The following is a 23,334-nucleotide window of genomic DNA, read 5'->3' on the forward strand; positions in this document are numbered from 1 at the left end:
AAAGGACACAGCTTCTGAATATGAGACACAGACTACGCTTGATTTTCAGAGGGGTAGCAAATAATAATTTCCTGAAATAAATACTTCTATGATGCCAGTCCTGAATCCCTACTCATATCAAGATGGAGACAGAGTTTTCTCTGAAATTGGTCTTCAGGGACAATAACTTTCTGCTCTTTTGGGTGAAAATGCTTAAGGATGGGGTATTTAATCTCTGAAACGTGTATTTTTCTGAATGTACACAAAAATTTGCCAGAGGTTTGTCAGAGACACTAAAGATATATGAGCTAGCAATGAATCCCTCTACTCCAGTCAGAGTGATGTGATGAACACATTAACAGGAGTTTCTTACTATGGAATTATTCACAGACTGAGTAAGAAAGGATTTACCAATCTAAAAATAATATATTGTAGCAGAGGCATTCACAGTTTTCAAGGAAGAGAAAGACATGGCTGTCTCCGATAAGATTCCAGTAGCAATGAGCGCAATTCCTCTAAGAGACTGAGTTAGTCTGTGGACAATATTTACATGTGAAACAGACTTGTTTCCTGAAGGAAAGAAGAAGATTCTCACTGTTAAGTTATAATAGGGACTAGACCTTTGGGGTGCAACTAATCTTACTACGTGTAGTCATCTATATGTCAGATGACTTCTAAAATTCATTATTTTAACTCCTTCTGCATTCACTTCCACAAGCGAACTACTGAAGAACCTGTGTTCTCATAACCATTATTGTAAGACAGTAAGAATCAGTTGCAAAGAAACTCCCCCTTTTCTTGTATGATAGAGGAAGCCTAAAAAAGTAGCTTTCGCCACATTTTCAGATTTCAAAAATTGGATATAATCAAGCCCATTTTTGACAAAATATGCATAGAATCATAGAATCACAGAATTATTTAAGTCGGAAAATACTTCTAAGGTTATTGAGTCTAACCATTAATCTAGCACTGCCAAGTCCATCACTAAACCATGTCCCTAATATGACATAGAAACATTGAGCCAGTTTGAGGTCGAACAAATTTGAGGACTTAGGAATGTGGAGTTTTACCATATCAATGTCAGAAAAAACTTTTCAGATTTATGCAAGCACTGAAACCAAAAAGACAACATTGCAAATTCTTGCTTTTAAATGAGGAAATTCCTTTAATTCCAGTTCAGCTTTCCTGCTTAGCTGCTTGAAAATCTCTCAAGCTCTCCTACAGCACATCATTCTAGGGCAGTCCAACTTCTAACCATCCACATATTAAATTATAGTTGCAGGTAAAACCTCAGCAGATACACTTTTTATGTCATTTCATCTTCCATATATTTGCCCAGCTAGAAACCTTACAGCAAACAAGACTTCTGTTTTCAAAATCACTGCAGCTCTCCTACTGAAAGACAAGCAAAAAAATGTCTTTTCACATCCCTGACAGTTGAAGCACCTGGAAAAAAGGTGCAAAATGTTTTTATCATGAATGTTCAAATGTGTAGTTATTCATAAAGAGCTTTTTTCATAGTTAATGTATTGTATCATTTCATTAATTTACCACATTGTTTATTTTGGATGGTAGTTTCACTCGGATTGTGTTAAACTCATGCTAGTTTTATTCAAGGTCTGGTGTTGTTTAGCTACTTTCACTTCCAATTTAATTAACTTGAACGAAAACAGACACACCCAACCCCCTGAAAAATTTCCAATCAAACATGGAACCAGAGGTGGAGGAAACAAACAATAGAGAAAAATGCCCATACATATCAAATCACAATCTAGCTGGTACTAATTGACATATTCTTAATAATAACAATGGTAATACTTCCACATAACATATAGACATGGAAAGTTAACAGCAGACAGGTTTCACTTCCCCTAACTTCAGCTGTTTAAATTTTATACTCTTAGCTTAAGTTGGCAGGTAGACTTCCTCTAGAGCTAATGGAAAAAGGAAGATACAAGAGAGCTACAGTAGCTCTTCTAAGAAAAGTAGACAGGATATGACTATGAGGGAATTTCATTTCATTGACTGTAAAATGAGCCTTGACAAACGGCTTAGACAGACACATTTAAATGAGGAAGATGTATCTTACCACAAAACGCAGTGGCATGACTTATTAAGGAATCCTCTCCAATACTGAATTTCAGGGTTAGGGCTGTAAGAAATGTAAGATAAATGAAAATAAAAAAAATTCTCTATCTGATATGCACTGCCCAGGCACTAGATCTCATGTAAGGATGAATCTAATTTATTTGTACCTGCCTTTGAGATTTTATGTCCTTTTTCAGCCTTCAAAGGACATTTTCATTTCACTTGGTTGTATATAAGAAATCTGGTTTTAGTTAAATAATTTTATGGTGTCAGATAAAAATTAACATTGATGAAATTTTATCTCAATCAAATAATGCACATTTTAGACAGAATTGTTCTTGAAAGGTAAAGAATTACTTACACTGTTCAGTAGAATGAGGGCTTTCAAAAGCTACACTTTTTCTGTCGTTTTGGGGAAATAAGAAAAATTTTATCTGATTCAGTAAAAATCAAAGCACATTGAATTGACTTTATCTCTTATAGAAGATATTGTACAAACTTAATTCAGGAAAACAGTTTTGATATTCCAAGGAAAACGAAAAACTTGCATAATCCAATATATAAGGAGCGTGAGATGCAAATGTGATTTTCAGCATTGTGTTTGAGAAAACAAATTTCACCACACTCCAAGGTACACTCTGAGCTAACTCGTACACTTTGAACTGCCTTCTACACATAGGTTTAAATCCAGTTATCTTAAATGTAAAATCCGCAGCAATTTTTATTTGAATAAAAGAGACTAAACCTTGACCCTCCATTTGTCTAAGATAACTAAAATCCTTGTAAGTGTTAGACCTGGGATAAAGAACTGTGGTTTCAGAGATATCATACAATGCACTGTCAGGAAAAGGCGTGGATAGCTTGCATACGAAATTTCCTGAAAACTATGTTTGCAAGGAATTTACTTTGTTATAAAGCTTTTAAATCCTTTCCACATATTAAACACTGTTCTTTGGGGAATATACATCTGATATTTTTACGTCCTACAGCAACATATAGTATATGGTTTTCCCTCAGGTATTCTAGAGTGAACTTTAAAATGGTATGAAAATCTGCATTGCTTTTCATAGGTGGGAAAATATAATCCATTAATTGTTATAGCATCTGCTTTTATACTGACCTCCGCAACAGGAAATAGAGCACAAATGACCCAATAAAGTTGGTGATAAAAATTATAAATAGCATCTTGCCTTCTTGCTATTGTGTTGGCTCTTCTGCATTTCTGGATGTCCTGCAACACAATATAACTCATAAAGTCCTGCTGCAGAAAGACACCGAAAGAAATCTGTGAGTTTATGTGCAAGTTGCTGGAAAAAGAAACTGCTAACCTGCACCTGAAAATTAGTTGCAGAAAACTACTTCATCAGCTTATTTTGAGAAAAAATAGAACACAAACATTGTTTAGAGATACAAAGCAAGTCTTCTCAGTATATATAACTATGTACTTGACTCATAACAAAAAAATACACATTACAGTTATACCTCTAATTATAGATGTTGTATTTCAATAGTAAAAATACTTCAAATTATGTGTCTATTTTAAAAAAATCATACTATAATCATACTGTTAATGTCATCATAGATACTCTCTTCCATTATTTGACTTCAGTGTTTCACTCCTGTGGCAGTTTGAGCCAGAAATCCAAAATCCAATTTCCAGGCCTCCCCCATCCCTCTCCATGATTTATCCCAACACCAAAGAGAAAACTTCCAGACCAGAGGCTTCTATAGGGAAAAGGGGAAGTATATACATTCATTTACACAAATAAATATACTGTACAAACTAAAAGCAGATAGATAGATAGATAGACAGATAGATAGATAGATAGATAGATAGATAGATAGATAGATAGAGATAGATATTACACTTCTAATCAGTCTTTTAAGCCCCTCCCTTTAACTTTAGTCCAGGAAAAGCCTTCCAAGGCCGATATATAACACAGTCTCTCTCTCGTGGGAGTGTTCGGGGCCCCTGAACACTCCCCCCCAACCAACCTTCAGCTGTTTGCCGAAGTCCCTTCTTCTTACAAAGTCCAAGAAGGTAGCTCTGAGTCCTTTCTCCTCGGTCCTGTGTCATTTCTGTTGTGTGATCTCTCTCTCTCAGTCTCAAACCTCGGTTCGTAGGCTGCTGCAGTGTAGTTCAGGTTATCAAGCGTCCTCTGAGTCAGTTTTCGGCTGCCCCTGGTCAAAATCTCGGCAGGGCAACTCCTGAGCTCTTTGACCTGTCTCCAATTCTTGCCTGAAGTTCTTCCAACATGTTGCAACGAATCACAACTGTTTCTTCTGGCAATCGAGCCTCCTCCAGCCTATCTCTAGGCTCAGCTTCAATACTAAGTCTTGTATCCACTCCCACTTAAACACTGAGAGGGAAAAAACAGCCCCCTTCTGCAGCCTGGCTGGAAAGCGGGGGGGAAGAAGAGGGCCTGGCCACAAGGCCTGCCTCTCTCTCCTTACCAACGCTTACCAGTTGTTTTGTGAGTCACGTCCCTCACAAACACTCACTCACTCCAATGCTGTCTCTAACTCTGGCCTAGGCAGAGTTGGGGGGCCGCAGGGCTCCCCTCTCCCCCACCCGGAGGGGGGAAGAAGGAGCCCAGCCACCCCCTGGCCTTCTACACCTACACGCAGCAGACACCAACAGAGAGATATGCCAACAGCTTCCGGTGGCTGAGTGTATCTGATTTTGAGCAGAAGTGAATGAGTGGTGATTGACTCTCCAGGGAACACTGCCCTGGCACCCAATCACCTCTGAGCCCTCAACTCCCAGGGGGGCCATCTCAAACCATGACAACTCCCTATTTCTAGGTTAAAAAAAAAAAAGAGACAAAACCAGACAAAATCATGCATCATTTACCAATTGATGACTGTCATTTCAAAATAGTATATTTTAAATCTTTTAAATGGAATTAAGCATTCAACGTATCTGATTTTTCTCCAATATGTTATGTCCGTCTTAACAGGAAGACAACATTTCTTAAGAATTTTATAATTTATCTTTGTTTTCCAAAACAGTGGCTGGAAAGTCACAATTCCTTTTTTCACTAGCCTACAAAACTGTTTGGCAACTTTGAACTGATGTGTCCAGTCAGTTTCCAGATGTTGGCACAGAATTCCATTACATTTACCACAAGTTTCCTACTTTTAATTGGGTTTCTTGTAAAGGAAACAAAATTTTTTCCCTTTAAATATTGAAGTCAAAGTTGATTTAAGACTCAAAATGTATTTTTTAATTAAATCTTTAAATATAAATGAGGTGAATTATTTGTAATATGAAAAAAAATACTCAAGTTTGCCTTGCCAACCTCTTCAACTGTTGTGACTTCTCCTTTCTCCCCTTCCCCCCGCATCTTTCCCCATGCATGTAACAACAATTCTGTTGCTATGCTGAACTTCTAAGCATGTTAATTAACTGTCTGGTATAATATATGCTGCTTGATTGAGGCTCTAGCATCATCCCCCAAAGGAACTGCTGGAAAAGATGAAGCAGTAATTTAACACTACTTGACCAATGTCCACACTTCCCCAGACTTTTGAGACCATACTCAGTCCTCTACTTCTTCCTCAAACAGAATCAGTTGAAACTGATTTGGTTCTGAACTTCTTGGTTCAAAGATTACTTGGGAAAATGGCACATATGCAATAGAACTGATAAACTGACATTGCACAATCTTCAGTCCTAGAAGGGTGATTAAAATCAGTAAATTAAAAGCTGAATAGGGAATATGTTTGTCATCTTTTGAAAACACTGCTTTCTTGACATAATGGCGTCACCACATTTATTTAAAATTATTCTATTACATTTTAGCAGGGTCCTTGTAAGGACAAAGGAAGAAAATGGAAGAATATCTCTTTTAAGGGATATAACAAAAAATTAGGTACTATGACTGTGATTTCTATGTGTGTCATGTATTCCAGTCTACCAATATAGACCAATAAGCCTGCGAGAGAACTTGAAAGGAAAATCTATCTAGTGGATTTCCAATGTCTTTTTCACATCATGACACCATTTATTCCTCTTCATTATTCATTCTTTTTCTTTTTCTCTTTCTGTGACTGGAGAGCTCACTTCAAAACAACATTTGACCAATACCCACGTGTTGCAAACAGTGAACATGGTACTATCAGCCATCACAAAGACATGTGAGAACAGTGGGGTTTTTTGCAGTCTATCTTGAAGAAAGAGGATGTTTTTCCCCCTTCCTAATTATTCTGACAAATATTCCTTTGTCATCAGCAGATACAGAAAAGATTGGTGACTATTACAGCTACACATTGAGCACATTTATCTCTCTGAAAACGCCTACTGACATTCTTTGAATAAATCATGTCAGAAGTGGTTTTCTCTCTTTTCATGATGCTTTGAACAAGAAAATCTCCACATATTTTTTTCTATGGGCCACGATGTATTATAAAGGTTTCTTACCTACCAACGAATACGTAGTGAAATGCTACCTTCCATATAGTGTGTACGTTCCTTTCAGAACATATGTTGACATTCTGTCCCTAATGAAGCCATCAAATTTTTAGCCATGGATTTTTCTAAATTAAGGATTTAGTTTCCAGGATGGATTCAACTCTTTAGTTTACGTATCTACAGTGTAGTCTTGTACCTCTCTGCTATCCACTCCAGAGCTCTATAGACATTAGAAGGCAAAAGGGTGTCTCAGATCATAAAATGTGTAATCTTTTTTAGACCTCTTACAGTATAATTTCTTTCACACACTGAGAAATCCTGATTCTCTTCAATGGTTATTAAAAAAAGCCTAAAATTACTAGCTCAGGTAAAGATATCTCCAATTATTTTGATAAATTATACTCACAGGACTTAGTTCAGATGGAGGTAAAGAGCCAGTTCTTTGTGAATTACAAGTAGCATCTGTCAATGTAAAGTGTACACTTAGCACCTGCTTTTCCCTTCTTCAGGTAAAATGGTCACAGTTTTCTTCTCGCAACACCATTTTAACTGTCATTCCCATGTAAAATTTGTCATTCAAACAAACCAATAAAAGAAAAAAACAAATGGAATTCTAGTTCACAGGTACTAGGAAGAATCCTTTTGGTTGGTTGCTATGACTAAGTAAATGCTCAGACTCCATATTTTAGGAACTCATTTTGTGAGGTCATGATGGCAGAGAGAGTCAAAATTAAACATTGTCTGCTCCATACATGTCTGCTAATCTATTTCCTCAGCTGCTTTAATAGGATTCTTTTACGTGTGGAATTCTGATAAACATTAACAGAGCTAAAGCTAATGTTTACACTTATAGTAGGTTTTGAGGGTTTTTTTATACTGGAGACTAGATAGAAAACAGTTTGTTAACAGGAAATTAGGTTGAGTTCATAACAGACACAGGACTACTGATGTCACTATTTATAGCTTAATTCTTCACCTGCTGCTATGTAAGAATATACTACTTACTCCTTTTCTTCACAATATTCCATGACAAAACTTATCCTTTAAGTCCCTCTCACTTTCCCTCTTGAGACTCCCAAGACCTACTCCAATACAATCAACTTGCACTTGTAGACCAAAATTTAGTGTCCATTTATAACTGTAAATTCTGATTTTGCATCATACCCCCTAAAACTAGTCAAAATACATTCATGGCTGAACTCAGTTTTTAATAGCACGAAACAAGATGAGTTAGCTTCTTGTTGAAATATTTTCATGTAAGAAGCTGCAAATTAATAATAACATACTAAGCTTTGTTATACTTTAAGCATATATTCACTCTCGTAAACTGGATGATGCTTGTCTAATTAAGCCCATGAAAAAGTTGAAAAAAAGAGCTAAGTTAAGCTTACCCACTGCCTGCTTAGACAAAAGTTATTAGCAATGTTCAGAACAAGGAGGATATAAATGGGTATCAGTTCTAATGCTGTTCCTCTTTGTGTTTATCTTACTTCTCCCTCAACCCTGATGGCTTGAGTTGAAGGCCCATCTGAAGATTCTCAACTCTGCTGGAAAATGCAACAATTAATAGGTTGGATAGATCTAAGATAAAAGAATTAAAATTTGTCTATTAAACTTGTGAAACATATTTTGTCTGATATTAGATAAATGTATACTTTTATCTGATCCAAAGGGAATGTTTAAACAAGAACTCTGTGCTCTACAGTAAGTTGGACTAAACAACCATAATAATTCCCTTAGCCTTGAAGTCCGTTCACTCTGAAATAAATTTATGGCCATCCCGCTGGAAATTCCTTCACTGTGACAGTTTATCCTACATATTTTTCAGGCCTAATAATTTGGAGAAAGTCAATAAAATACATCTGGATACACATGCAGTAAATTACCTTCTTTGTAATGTAAAATCTCAGAACTAAGAACATGATATGCAAAATATAAAATCAAACTGATTAAACAGCTTGGGTTATTCTAAAATTATACTATTTTTTGGATTTTGAATGATTAAAAAAGTACCAAACTGAGCATTTATCCGAATTTAAAAGTTCATTTCCCCCTCCAAAATAGTCCAAACATTACTAAAATAATGTAAACAACTAATCTAATATAATAATTTTTCAAAAAGGGTTAAATCAAATTATAAGAAGCCAGTTTTATTATTTAAGGTTATCATTACAGTGCTTGTATCATTATATATCTTACATCATTATACCAGTTACTCTAATTTTAGTTCTACTAAACGTATGAATCTACTATTAATTCGATTCACAAAACAATCCCTTGCAAATTTGTCAATCAAGCTGTCTGTGCAGGCAAATTTTGGAAAAGACAGTAACTAAAAAAAGATCACCACGTTCAGAGTATTCTTCACATTCATTTACAGCTTTATCGGTTCATACAAAACCCCCATATACTAGTACCACATGCTCTCTTCTGCCCAGCTTTGCTGTTTCCCACGTGAAATACTCAATTCTGACTCAGTATTGTAATCACTGTTATAATCACTAGTGGAAGTCTTGTTGCCATAGCTGCAGCCAAGATGGCTGTCTTAGATTAGATATTGTGACTACAAGACACAGCAGTGTGGTAATCACTGTGGTCTAAATACCCCTCTTTCTGCATCCCTTCCTTTACCTTGCTACTTCAGAAGGTACTCACGCTGCTGTAAGTACTAGCTGGCTACACGGCCCAAACATGAAAACAGAGCTAGTTTAAACATAACTATAAAACTAGCTATAAAGTAATTCCAAATGTTTCTAAATGAGTTATAGGAATGGCTACATTACAGGCAGTGGTATCTGCTCAGTGGGACATGAAAAGGTGATTTTTATCCCGTATAATTTCTTCCTGTTACAACTCACCACCCAGTTCTTATCCTCTCTAAAGCAAGAGAAACTGTGTTTTTGGGGAGAGCAGCCCATGTCTCCATACCACTACAGGCCTCACTTTCCTAATTGGTAAAGTGCAACTAGCACCCTACATGCAACTATGTACACCAGTATTCCTGTCATCCAAGAAATTATAAACCTGGAAGCTGGGATTAATGTCTTTAGCTCCTTGCCTGACCAGTAGTCCAGGGACCTAGGAAAAACATCTGATAAGGTGCTTTGAACCTACAAAACACTGTTTGAGGAGCATTGCGATTACTGTCCCAAGATCAGCTTATAAAGTGGGCTGCAAATATCAAGTGGGCAAGCTGGTGAGATACCAATTTTCGACCATTTCTGAAAAAAAATAACATCTGAAGAATACTTCAATTCCTCCACAAAGACCTTTCAAAAATATTTTTGGAGAAAAAAATATTCTAGCTTCTTCAATCAGCTTTAGTGCAGTGATAATGATTTAGCTGAGTACTGAAGGAATAGATTACTAGAAGAAATAAAGTTTTGACATCTGTGAGATATGTATTCCTCCTTGTCTGAGTAAAATACTTCTAGAAAAGGCCATCAGAAAAGAGTTTTCAAAGAAGAGTCTAAAGAGGAGATGAAATGGGACTGAGAACCAACATGGTCAGTAATATGACCATTCATGTTACTTTAATAAAAGCACTCAATGAGCACTCTTGAAAGCAAACAAATGCTGTTTTTCTAGCAGTCAAAATTCCAAGGTTTTGGTGACACAAGACCTCCTATTAGAGCCTGGAAAGCTTCTGAAAAGGTTCAAGATCTCAGGCAGATAAATGCATGTTAGGTGCACAGGTATTTGCTAATAGTGCCAGACTGAGTTAATCAAGAAGCTGCAACCTTTGAGTTCTGGACAAGGTCTAAAAGGCTAGTTTGGCTGCCGACTTTGGGGAAAATATTGCTCCACAGGGAGTTATTTGGATTGCTGAGCTAGCTTTAAAGCCTCTGCAAAAGGTGTTGACCTGAACCAAGGTCTTGGCTCTGAGCCCAGCCCTATCAGAGAAACAAGATTTCCATAGACAGTAAACACAAATTAATCCAGGCACAACACTGCCTCATCAATAAGAACACTATTCTTAATAAAATTAACTCTGCAACTGGCAGATATGTTGGTTATTTTAATAACCCTGCTGTGGTCACTGGCTACTTGGTCTCTGCTATACTTTAATAAACTGTCTTTGATGAAGGTAACACAATTTCTTTAAAGAGAAAACATTAGTCACATAGACTGAGAAACACATTGAATTGTTCAGGCTTGTTATACTGGAGAATATCTTGAAGATGATGAAAAATTGTTTCCTTAGACATCATGAAATAAGACCTGTATGAAATACATTTTTTTTTTACTTCTATGTGTGTAAAAACCCAGGTCACTCTGAAACTGCCTCTATTAACATTGTATCATCTGAATAAATGCTACCCTATAACAGAACCCACAGCAGAACACTGCACATCTGTCCACGGGCTTCCTGGTTTATGACAGTGTTAACCATGAATTCTGAAAATTTCTAGCTAATAGATAACCTTCTTCTTGCCTCTTGAGTTCATTCTGGTCTCCGAACCCAAAATTTCCCATGAGTTGGAGAAAACATCTGCATCATTATTTTTTTCAGATTATACTTTTCAACATATAGAAAATATTTAGACATCACATAAATGGCAGAGCAATGACATGCATAGTATCACTTCTATTGATTTCTAGCTCAATCACTGAGAAGCTAGAAATCAACAGCACAGGCAATGTTGTGTTTAACAGAAAATGAATTTTCAGATTAAGAAAAAGTTACTAATAACAAACTCCTATTGTCAAAGCAGAACTTCCTCTTTCATTATGACTATATACTTTAAACAATTTCTAGGAAGTGCCCAAGTTATATTTGTTACACCCAAGGATCATTTTGCAGAAATGGAGCATAGCTACTTGGGTTTTTTATCAGTAAATATTGCCACCATTTGATTAAAATGCTACAAGAAATCTCGTTCTTTTTAAATTACAAAATAAATCTAAAGCTATACTTGTCCCATGATCTAGATCCATTGATACTGTAAAGCAATTCCTAAATTAAACTGCGTATTTAAATTCAAAATTGTGATCTAAAAATTCTGCTCTGAATTTAGAGATAACCACCCTGTTTGAATGCTGACCTGTGTAAGTACATAAGGTTCTCCAGACATTTAGCATTTTGATTTTTGCATAGTTAGAACTGTGCTTTCAAAGCAGTTTGCTGTCTGGATCAAATCTCCATATCAACAACCTCCTTTCAACTTCGCTAAAGAGCCCTGTCCTGAAGATACACTCAGATTATGCTCAGCAAAAGTTGACAGGATTGGTCTTCTCACAAATAGCAGTTGCCACCACTTCTTTTAAGGTATGGGCGAAAGATGAGACTGTGTTCACCTCTTCTATAACAACTTAATGCTTACAGCATTTGATTGGATTCACTTCGCTTCCCAATCTGGACAGATCCACAGTGTTTTGCACTCCAAGGAAAATGTCCCAACTTTTTAGTCCTTTGAGAAAAAGGCTAAGCTGTGGTGATGAGTCCTGATCTCTGTTTCCTTCTCCTAGGACAACATGCATTCAATAGGATGCTCAGGGCATTCTTAAGTATATGAACTAATATAAAATGACTGTTGACCCAGGTCACCAGAACAATTCAGTCACATTCAAGGCCCTCCTCTTGCCTACCTGAAGGCCTGTTGGATATGGTGATGGAGTAGACAGTATTGTCCTGGTATGGATTGTCCTGGTAGCCTTGCTTTTTGTCACCCTTTTTCATGAGTTCCTGGCAGCAACTTCTTCATACACAGTCACGCACATGCCTATCATATCTAAAAGGGCTGATATGCAAAAGCACAATACCATGGAATACTTGCATACTAATCTGACAGGACATATACATCTGTATTCAGTCATGTGACAGACATGTTAACACACTGGTAACTTGAGGAGAGCGCATCTCAGAACATACAGAACTCAGTCTGCACAGGGGAAAAAAGGCTCATTGCTGTAATTTCCAGAGTTACAGTTCTGCAGATCATTTCTGGCCAGAAGAAATCTTAGTTTTTCAGTACAAACAATTAGTTTCAACAGAATGCTACAGCCAGTTAGACAAAAGTCTGCTGGTTTTGACATGACTCTGGAAAATTGGAGATGCTTTTTAAAAGGTCTTCCAGTGCAAAAAAGAACATCAATTTATAATTCTGACTTTGAAGCTGAGTGCTTTATTAATCTGCTAGCAAAATTATGTATAATTATCTTCACAGTCAGCTGTCCACTGTTTCTATATGACTCACATTCAGAAAGATGCAGACTTCCAGACCACAAAATCAAATTATTTGTATAGACAGGTAGGTGGAGCAGTAGGATCTGAATTACAGGTCGCTGTAGGTAAAATTATTGCAGCACCCCTGAAACGATGAGTTACAGCAATCTAAGAAGCTGGAATACCAGCAGGAGCTTGGTTTGATACTTCACTAAAAATATAGCAATGTGTTGTTCATTGTAGAAAGATTGTTGCAAACCTCTACCTTTTTTAAAATCACATACTTAAAAAAATTAAAAGGTAATCACTGCAAAAGCTGCAGTTGCTGCACTACAGTAATATTTTTCTTTCATGTGGGAAAGAAAGAACCCTCCCTTCTTGCTGGGAAGGAGGGTTGCTTGTTTGGTTTTAGTGTGGGGTTGGTTGGTTTGTTCATGCTGTGTTTTCTTGTAGGTTTTTTTGTGATTTTGGTTTGCTTTGGTTTGGTTTTTTTTTAATGTAGGTCATAAAACATATACTGGCCTCATGATCAGGCTTGTGTTCCTGCAAAAAAGCAAGATTTTTTTTGCCTGCTCATGAAGATTAAAGGAAAGCTTGGGCAGTGATCTATATTTAAATGTTGCTTTTGCACTAGCAAAATAACAGAACTGGAAAAAGAATGTATGTGTACATCAAGGAAAAAGAAGATGTTTTTATCTACTAGTAACAGAAAGAAAAAATAGAATAAAATGAGTTTTCACCATGGTTATGGCAATCACAGTTTCCATTTTTCTGTAACCAAAGAGTAACAAATAATTATATTATGCAGACCAGCTGTGAAGGTAATGAATGCCACGCAGTGCAATACAGTGTAAGATTCTGCAGACTATGTAATTATTTTGAGAAGTTAGTATCATCAATTAGCCTTCCTTCACAGCACATTCTTAGTTTCATAATTGAAATCTATCTCAGCAATAAATAATATTGATTATACAACATACCATGGCAGGTATGTTAATTAAAAAAGAAAAAAAAAAAGAAAAAAGAAAAGAAAAAGACTCTTAATGTTAAGAAAATGTGGATGGACTGCAGAAATCCCAAGACATTTATAAGAATCAATTAACCCTCTGCACCTAAATTCCGGCCTCATTTCAAATAACCCTTTGTATAATGTAGTGGAGCTAATACACTTATGGACCAACACTATCTGGTATACTGTATGTACCTCTAGTTAAAAACACATTTCAATTTCTACTTCACGTCCTTGATTTTGTACAAAAAAAATACTATTTTTTGTCATCTCTCCACACTTGAAGTTACCAGTTCCATTCCCCTCCAAGTCAATGCCACAGCTCCAATGACTTCAGTGCTGCAGAAACAGTGCTTCAGTACAAAAAAAATCTGAAATATTCAGGCCAGAGAAATCAGTACCTCATTCATATTGAATGCACTGTGTTTTTCTAGCCTTATTTGTAGCGCAAACTGTGAAGAACTATACATTCACGTTAAAGTTTGGTAATATACTACAGAGCTCAAAGATAATTTGTAAATAGGTACATATGTGAGTAAATAAGCAAGAAGAAAATCTCCATGTTGCAGAAAACTTAATCAGGACTTTATCTGTAAGAATCTGACTCAAAGGAAATAGAAATAACATAAAAAATATGAAAAGCATAGAGATCTCATCTCCAAGAATCTTAAATTCTGTTCTGATATAAAAATCCTTCTCCATGAGTATAAAGCAACAATCAACAACTAAAGAGATTGGTGGTAGGTGTATAACAGTATACAATGCCATACAAACTCATCTCTTTCTGGTCTTCCTGCATTTTTGTGATACAGCTAGTTTTGATCTCTAAAAATTTGAGATGAATATTAAAAAAAATTGCAACTAGAGAAAAAGCATAAAGAAAAGCAGCATGGCTGAGGATGTGAGATACTAAATCTGTTAAGGAGAAAAACCAGAAATTTTATTTCAGTAAGAATTCAGGCTGTATATTACTTTGGTTCGCAACTATACTATGGCACTTGGTACATAATCCAAAAAAGGACAACAAAGAAGAAATAAAGATACTGTAGAGAATAAATTTAACACAGAATGTAAAGGGCATTTTTCATAACATTTCCTACAAACATTAATTAAACTATCACAAACTAGAAAACAAAATTTTTATAAAGATCCTATTGTGCAGCAAAAAGGATTTTTGGCACATTTGTACCACCGGTTAATGCAGATGGAGCAGAAACATGGACATTCTCCAAGAATATCAAGTATCAGTTAAAAGCTGGGCTGTAAAACATGAAAAGATTTATGCATAGAGTATTGCTGGATCTATACCAAGTTCTGCAAGGTCTTAGTTGTGGTACTTAAAGAAGGAGTCCTTGAGTATTTCAGACATAATAATAAAAACTATATCCCCAGAGCTTCTGCCAAGTGAACTCTAGTATGGTCCTAGAATCAGATAGGAAAAAACGTAGACTATGAAAATGAACAAGAGAATCATCAAGGTGAAAGACATCTTGGAAACTGTGAATAAGCAAGTGTAAGAAAAAAACATAACTGTAAATTACCACTAATTTGCAGTGCAATGTAAACCACCAAAAACTATAATAAGAGCTGTCAATGATAAATCTTCACTTAGAAGCTATAGGAACACACTCTGTAGTATTTTCCATACAGTCCATAATACAAAGTAATAACAACAGTGAACATTGTAGAAACATGTTACATCTCTCTTACAATTATTGATGTTGTACTATTCCTTTAATGGAATTAAGTTAGACATGCTTTCGGCTATTTAAAGTCAGTCTTGCATTACACATTGTTCTATTGTGCTAAAGGTTAGAGATCCTTTTTACCTAATGAAAATAAATTAAAATTGTTCATATCCTCTTTAATGAAAGAAAAAATTCCACAGAAAATGAGTTCTATGTAAATTATGCCCACACTATTTAGAAGACTGCCTGCCTTTGAAACTATTTGAAAAACTTTGATTCCTGTTCCTTCACCTCTCACCTTTGGGACAGAATGCATTTCCGCTGGTGTTTTTTTTCAGGAAGAACACCTTCTTGGAGGGAGAAGAATTGGGTCTTTCTAATACTTTTTTGTTATCTTTTCAAAGTCTAGTCTTTCAAAGACTTTAAATCAATCTTTAATCACAAACACTTCTACCGGATTCCATGGAACTACTAGTGTACTTATTCTAATAATGTAGAATAATGCATATTCTACATTACTTTGGGGAAACTGAGTTGGGAGATGGAGTTCAAAATGATAAATCATGTTTCATTTATTTATTTCATTATTTATTTAATTCATTTCACTAGAAAAAAATCCTTCCTCAGCATTTTGTGACATATTAGAAAGATATAAAATATGCAAACCAACCATATTCTTTAAACTAATTTGACCTTTTTGTTTTATCCATCACTGTAGGTAATGATTTGGCATACTATTACAATCTACTGAAACTAATAATATTTGGTTTTCTCATATTAAAATTACTTAATATCTTAACTACTTCTGGCCTGAGTGCCCTTCATCTAGGGAGTCCTGCTTAAAGTGGATGTGCTCCTTATTACTGATGTATCAAACTTTAAACCCCAAGAAGAGCATCTAGTGACATGTTATGAGCAATTGCTTGAATCAATGCACACAAAGCAACAAAGACTGTGAAAAGGAGTTGGTTTTTTTCTGAGTTAGTTTGACATTTCAAGATAAGTAGTGGTCTGTAAGTCTGTAATATATTTTACTTTTTTGCATGTGTGCAAATTAATAAGAAATGTTAGTTCAGTCTGGCAATTCATCTTTTCTAATGTTTTCTGTTTGACGTTGCCTGATGCAAGATGCATAGAACACCAGCACAAAAAGAAATTAATAAATCATAATATTAAGAATAATTTAATAAAAATTATTACTAACTCTTCATTGGAGATGTTTCATTTTATTCTAAAGAAGTCTTATTCTCCAGCATGAGATATATTCCCACACAGGTACCAAATACCACATAAACCTCAAAGAGGTTTGACCTATTTCAGTCCATGAGAAAGTCCCTAGTTCCCCATGTCTTTCTCTGACAAAGTTAATTTTATTACAAAAAGAAGTCCTTCACTATGATTTGAAAGCAAGCTCAACTCTCCCATGTACATTTAGTTGAACTATAGTAACAGAAAAGGAATACAAAGATTTGGGGTTTTTTTAAAGAGAAAATGCAGCAATCCATCTGTACTAGATAGGCAGAATATATTAATTAAAAGTGTATAAACCCCACCCAGTTTTCTAACCCAGAGTGTGCTAGTTTTTGTGGATTACCACCCAACAGCCAGGTTTATAACTCCGTAATAAACTACAATATCAACTCTGTGTGTAATTGGCTATAGCAGACTGGGCTACAAACCCTGTTTTGTGATAACAGCAGCAGTAATATAACTTGCTAGCAAAAATGAAATTACAGCTTTTTTCCATATTCTCAGTCTTCTTTTAGTTTGGATGCCATTTTCGTTTTCTTTAATCTTAGGCATAAAACCTTTGACTGGATAAATGTTCCTAGTCTTTTTAACTGGTATCAATAGAGCTCAGATTCTCATTCAGCAAAAGTTACACATGTGCTTAATTTTTTCAGTTTTGAGTAGTTCCACTGAGAATCTTTGCTCTTAAAACCAGCTTTGAATTGTGCAGTGTTTTCTAAAAGTTCCACAGATCTACAAGTGCACCCAAAGTGTTCTCACGAAATTAAGAGAGAAGCTGGAAGATGCATTCAGCTATTATAGTGATGATTAAAAGCTGTAGTTTATTAGCCTCAGAGGAACTTGCCAAAATTCCACTAACTTCCACTTAGTCACCAAATGCTTTGCTCCAAGTCAAGGAAAAGAGAGGATTTTTCTAGACATACCAAGATCTCAAAATCCGTATATTTTGGTTTTTTCTTTTTCTTACTTGAGGGAGCATGGGTTCTCTTGTTTTATCAACAACAACATGATTTTTCACCAGCTCCAGTGCGAGAACTCACACTGGTGAAGGGACATCACTCCTCCTGACCATCATTCTGGTAAACTCAAAAAGTCCTGCAAAATTGCTCTTTTCCTGAGTGTTCAACACATTCTGAAAATCCCTACTCACTACCCTGAATCTGGCTGATTACTACCTTTGCGATTTATTCACTTATTAATTGATGAAGTCATTCTGGGGGCAGGGATGCCATGGAAACGTTCGACAGACGAGGGCAAAGGCAGCTGTCTGGTATTTCTTCTAGGCAGCAAAGCACAGGAGGATGAAAAGACTCGACAAAACCGTCCACTGTCTGAAGAGTTACTGTATCCCCAGCGCCGCCGAGAATGGGGAGGGGAGGGCTGGCTTCCTCTTGCAGGCAAATGACCGGCCGTAGAGTGCGTTTTTAAGGGGTGATGTCAGAGAAATTAAACTTGAGCAGCCAAACACACTCCCTACCTCAACGACGCGTTTCTCCTGTTGACGACGGCTGTGTAGCACACCCAGCTCACTCCTGTCCTACTGGGAGGGGGGCTGGCCGGCGGGAGACACTTATTAATTATGAACGTGAAGATGTCCCTTTAAGGTCTGCTGTGCTCTCCAAGAGCTGCATCCGGAGGCTTAGTGGGGTAGATTTGGCTTTATTTGTACATCCTAGAGCCGGGCTAGTTTTTCGGGGAGGTTTCCAAAGCTCAGAGGTCTTTGGGGGGTGGGTGGGAGGAAAGTTGTGTGCAGGCAGGAAGCTAAATTCTTCTTGATGCGAAGAAACAAACGTAAAGACCGAATAACAAACAGGAAATGCCTAACTCGGCGGCGAGGCGGACGGGCGGTGCAGAGCACTGAGCTCCTTCGGCAGCGCAGCTCCGCCGGCGGCAGGACCGCTCCCGCCACCGCGACTCTCCGCCCGGGCTCCCAGCCCCGGGCTCGCAGGAGCCCTGGCATGGCCGCCTCCTACTGGATGCTGACAGGTAAACAAAGCCCCTTTTCTGCCTTTCTTTGAAGACCCAGGTCCCGTAAGCAGCCTTGCTGCCAGGGAAGTACTCAGTGGGTGCTGGCACCGGCGAAACGGCGTCCCCTGTCCCCGATCTCTGCCCCAGGAATGCCCTTCCCGGAGCTGCCCGCCAGCCACAGGTCGTGAGGGACTTCCTCGGTTTGCTTCTCTCTGGGAACTTTAATCCCTAAACCAATTTTAGAATCCGGGGGGTAAGGGAAGGCTGCTAAATGAGGATGAATGGCTGAGAACATATAGTGTAATTGAATCTGGCTTGGAAAAAAAAAAACCCAACCAACCAAACACAAAAAAACCCTACAAGTTTGTTTGGGTTTGGTTTTGAGTTTTTTGTTGTTAGGTTGTTTTGGTTTGGAGGTTTTTTGTTTGTTGTTGTTTTGTTTGGGTTTGGTTTGTTTTTAATTAGGGTAGACTTTCTGTTTTTCTCTGTTTGGCTCTCAGACTTCTGAACAGTAAAAGGGGAAGAAGCAGTTAACTACACCCAACTCACTTCAGAAAGATGAGTCCATCCAGACATGAACTATGTAATATTTCCTTTTAGGGGTTTATTGTTAAGGAATTAACTGCTTTTAGAAAAATAAATACAGCAAGTAGCAATCTCCCTAGCTAGTCAGCCTGTAGTAACATTTTGGATATGAAAACAGGGGAATCCTAGAAGTGGGAAAGAGGCTAAGGCAATGCTGGAATTTATGTGCTTGCAAACTTGGACACTGAACTCCCCAGCAGCTCTCGCGCTGGCAAGTAGCACACAGTGAACCTGAAGCAGTACAGAGGAAGAAATCAATTTCATAAGAATTGTCCACATGCAGGCAGCAGTAAGTGGGGAAAAGGCAAAACAAGAGTTTTCACCTCTTCCCTTTGTGCTTATTGTGCAAGAACGAACAGACACAGGAAAATGTGAAAATCTGAATGTAGCATTTTGTTGTGCTATGTTTAGCCACTGTTCATAGCTGTCTTTATTATTATTACACGGTGATATACTCCAAAATGTGCTTTTGTTTGTGTTCCTTCACAGAAGGAGGCTTTGTAAAGTGGCAACAATTTTGTGTGCCACAATTTCCCTTCAGAGCTGCTAAGTTGCCACTGGTACTCCTGACATATAATTCACCAGTAATGACAAAAAGGTTTACTTGTCAGATAGCAAGACATTTCAGAAGTAGGTCTCATCCAAATCTGTTAGGTGATTACTTTTTGGTGGTGGCAGGGTATTTTTCTTTTTTAAAAAGTTGGTGTGAAATAGAATACGCTTAGAAATAAAAGGAGGCATTACAGACACCAGGAATGGGATTCAAATTGGCTCAAATAAATACGAGACATGGTCCTACACAAACAAGTCAAAATATCATAAAAATGTGGACAAGGAGTTTTAGAATTACAGTGGAATTAAAAAATTAATTACAATTAATTAAAAAATTAATTAATTACTCTTCCTTAAAAAGCAAAAAAAATAGGCCAATAATCTGGCAGGCCCTAGCAAACAAAAACAATCTAGAATAAAGGAGGTTCATAGAGATGTATGATACACATTTGTGTATTGATACAGATTTTTATTCTTTTTTAATTCAGCTTGGCTTTGATTAGGGCTCTGAGAATCTTGAGTACAGGAAGTCTAACAGATGCAGACAGAAGTGCACAGAGAAGTGACAAGCCTGATAAGGGCTGAGGAAAATGATCTGTGAAGAAAGACTAAATGAGTTAGGCTTGTTTATCTAATAGCAAGAAAACTAAGAGTAAAGTGTTGAGCATTTCAAATATATCTTTTTATCAAAGTATTATACTAAGAATATTCTTCTAAATGTCAATGTTTTCTTTGTTTTGTGAGAGTGCTCAATCATGACTTCCTATAGCGCATGTTAGTTTACAAAGATATTGATGAATAGTTGGTTCTCCATGCCCAACAAAGGACAAAACAAAATCAACATAACTCACTATGAAAAAACCTTAGGGAATATTCAGAAGAACTTTCTTACTCTTCAGGTTATGAATTGCTAGGACAGGCTACCAAAAATCCCCCCCTGCATAATCTCCTTCACTGATGAAGTTGGTGGAACATCTGTAAAGGAGGGCTGATATTTACTTTACCTGGCCTGAGAGAAGTGACTAGGGATCTGCTGAAGTTTTCTCCAGCCCCACATTTCAACAGATAAGGAAGGAAGTAGTTAGTCTAAAGGGTTCCACTACTTCTTAATGCTTCTTCACTTACAGTTTTATGGAAAGCCAGTTCCCTCCTGGACTTCTTATTGGTGATGGTAATGTTGTATTCATCTTTATAATAGAAAAGATAAATAGATACAGACAGAACTGTGTGCAGAAATTGAAGTGGTCTCTGTTCAGAGTCTGCACAGTCAGGACAGACACAGGATAAAGGGAAAGCATCAAAATAGATGTTTTCCCCAGTTTCCTTCTCTGTCTTTTATTTTCCTTTGGTCTTGGAACAATAACATCCAATGTTTCCCAGCAGATTTCCCCCTACATCTGAGATTCTTTCCCACTAGCTTTTCTTATCCAGAACTTGGGCGTGTTTGCTTGAAGTCTAGCTAAAGTGGCTGTAATATAGGGGAGAGAGGGTTCCTATGGACACGACCTATCCTTGTCTAAAATCTGTATATAACCCATCTTCATAAAATAGTTGATCAAGATTTGAAGACATAGGACAGCGTGTCTCAGATGCTTTCAAACTAATCTTAGAAAACCAGCATGGCTCCAAAATCCTTGTGAAGATATGCTATCACCAGTTTAATCTTATCTTGCACTATGCCTAAGAAGGTCTGAAAATGGATGCCAAATTGCTGCAATTATTAGTACCTATAAAATTGTTTTTAAAAAGTAATACATTGCAAACTGTTAGGTTCTATTCATAGTTTCAATCTTCTATCAAGGTGGGAACAGGCTATGCAATTTTGACCTTTTATGTTAAAATCATTTGTAGAGTTAGAAGTACCCACTTGTTTTGGCTCTACCAGCATCAAATACATCTCTCTCCCTGACACTAGCAAAATTAGTATGAACCTAAAAAATTGCAGTTATACGGTCTCTAAATTTTTGGAAATATTTTTATTCTACTGCTCATTCTTTGACCCAAACAAATAGCAGTACCCAGTACTTTTTACAAGAGTAGGCAAAGCATCATCACTACTAAATATTTTCCTCTGTAAGTTTACAATGGTCTTGCTGATTGTGGACATATCACCGAAGTTTACAGTTGCCACCAAGTATTTGTGGATCACTGTTCATAACTGTATAAATATTAAAATCTGTTATTTGAGAAAGGGCCCATCTCAAAATGTCTCTACAACAGTCAATTTAATATTTTGAGTGACAACTTTATTTCAAAGTTGCTCTTTTCTTTGGGTTGGTTTTTGTTTGTTTGTTTGTGTTGCTGTGGGTTTTTTTAATGCAGCAAGTAATCTGATTTCATGAAATAAACATTTATTTTCTGCTAGATGGTACTGGATGCCAACGTGCAACTTTTATCTAAACTATATTGCATCTCCAAAGATGTGAGGCTGTTTGTAAAAATCTGACTGGAACCATAAGCAGAGAAAAGTTTGTACATATAAAGCACTAAAAGAATAAAAAGTAAAATAAATATTAATGTGGAAGGTAAATACGCACTACAATTGTTTTTCCTTGAAAGAACAGCATGAGGTCAACACTTGTGATTTTATAATTGCGAAGAATGTAAAGAAGAAATTTACCATGTGGCATTTACATAGATATGTGAAAGGAACTCCTTAGGAAAAGCTGAATGCAGAGGGTCTCTGTCTCTGTTTTTGCATTAAAACATTAATGCAAAATTATTAGTATGAACAAGCTCAAGTTAAACAAACAGTTATTTATACATGTGCTTATGTTATATTCCCTTGGGTGGTCCAGCTTCCATCTGTGAAACTATTCATGCTAATAGAGTTAAGCATGTGTACTCACAGGAAGAGACTGTGAGGTCTGATAAATAAATTCTATTATGTAATATCTGATAAAGTTGTTTTTACACCAGTATCAAACTTAGAGACAAGGAACACACATTACTGGGCCAGATCTGAGTTCACTGTCCTGTTACAACTGACTAGTGCTAGATACTTCAGGGAAATTTATAGGCACATCATAATGGGAGATATGGGATCATTTTTGCTCACAGTAGCCTTCTATCTCATTAAATCCTTGACTCCAAAGCCTTTCCAAGTCAGCAAATTCCATAATCCACAGTGGGTTGTTTTTGGTTTTTTTCCCCAAAAAAACAGATAATGGAAACCAGAAACTTCCTGTTAGCCATTCTAAATTTGCCACCTTCTCATCTATAGGAGGACATCCTCATAACTTTCTGTTATCAAATTGTGTAGTCATTCTAAACTTAACGTACCTGTTCCAGATGCCCAGACACACTTATCAGGGCATATTAGTTTGCCTACTTTCTCAGTTTTTCTTTTTTAATCATTCTTCATGCAAGCACTGAGTTTTAAGGGTTTGGAAAAGACCTTAAAGATCATCTAGTCCCAACACCCCCCCCCCCCCAGGGTGTCCAGGACACCTTCTACTAGACCAAGTTGCTCAAGGTTTTATCCAGCCTGGCCTTGAATACTGCCAGGGTTGGGGCAACCTGTTCCAGTATCTCACCACCTTCATAGTAAAAAATTTCTTCATAATTATCTAAGTCGAATTTCCCCTCTTTCATGTGTACCCATTCCCCCTTGTCCAGCCACTACAGGTCCTGA

General features: G+C 36.9%; 1 protein-coding gene across 2 annotated transcripts in view; it reads left to right on the top strand.

Moving 5' to 3' along the window:
* The first annotated feature begins 17,878 nt into the window (after nt 1-17,878).
* ITGA1 (integrin subunit alpha 1) overlaps nt 17,879-23,334 on the top strand; it is a 71,795-nt gene continuing 66,339 nt past the window's right edge. Inside the window, exon 1 of one of the 2 annotated variants that reach the window (XR_004354822.1) lies at nt 17,879-18,581. Coding sequence is in view for 1 of the 2 variants with exons in the window: in XM_032676902.1 (XP_032532793.1) it covers nt 18,371-18,581 (211 nt within the window). In the remaining variant the exon portion in view is untranslated. The remainder of the gene's footprint in view (nt 18,582-23,334) is intronic. The other variant, XM_032676902.1, reaches the window with a different exon arrangement.

Source organism: Chiroxiphia lanceolata, chromosome Z, assembly GCF_009829145.1.
Source record: "Chiroxiphia lanceolata isolate bChiLan1 chromosome Z, bChiLan1.pri, whole genome shotgun sequence".
Lineage (NCBI taxonomy): Eukaryota > Metazoa > Chordata > Aves > Passeriformes > Pipridae > Chiroxiphia > Chiroxiphia lanceolata.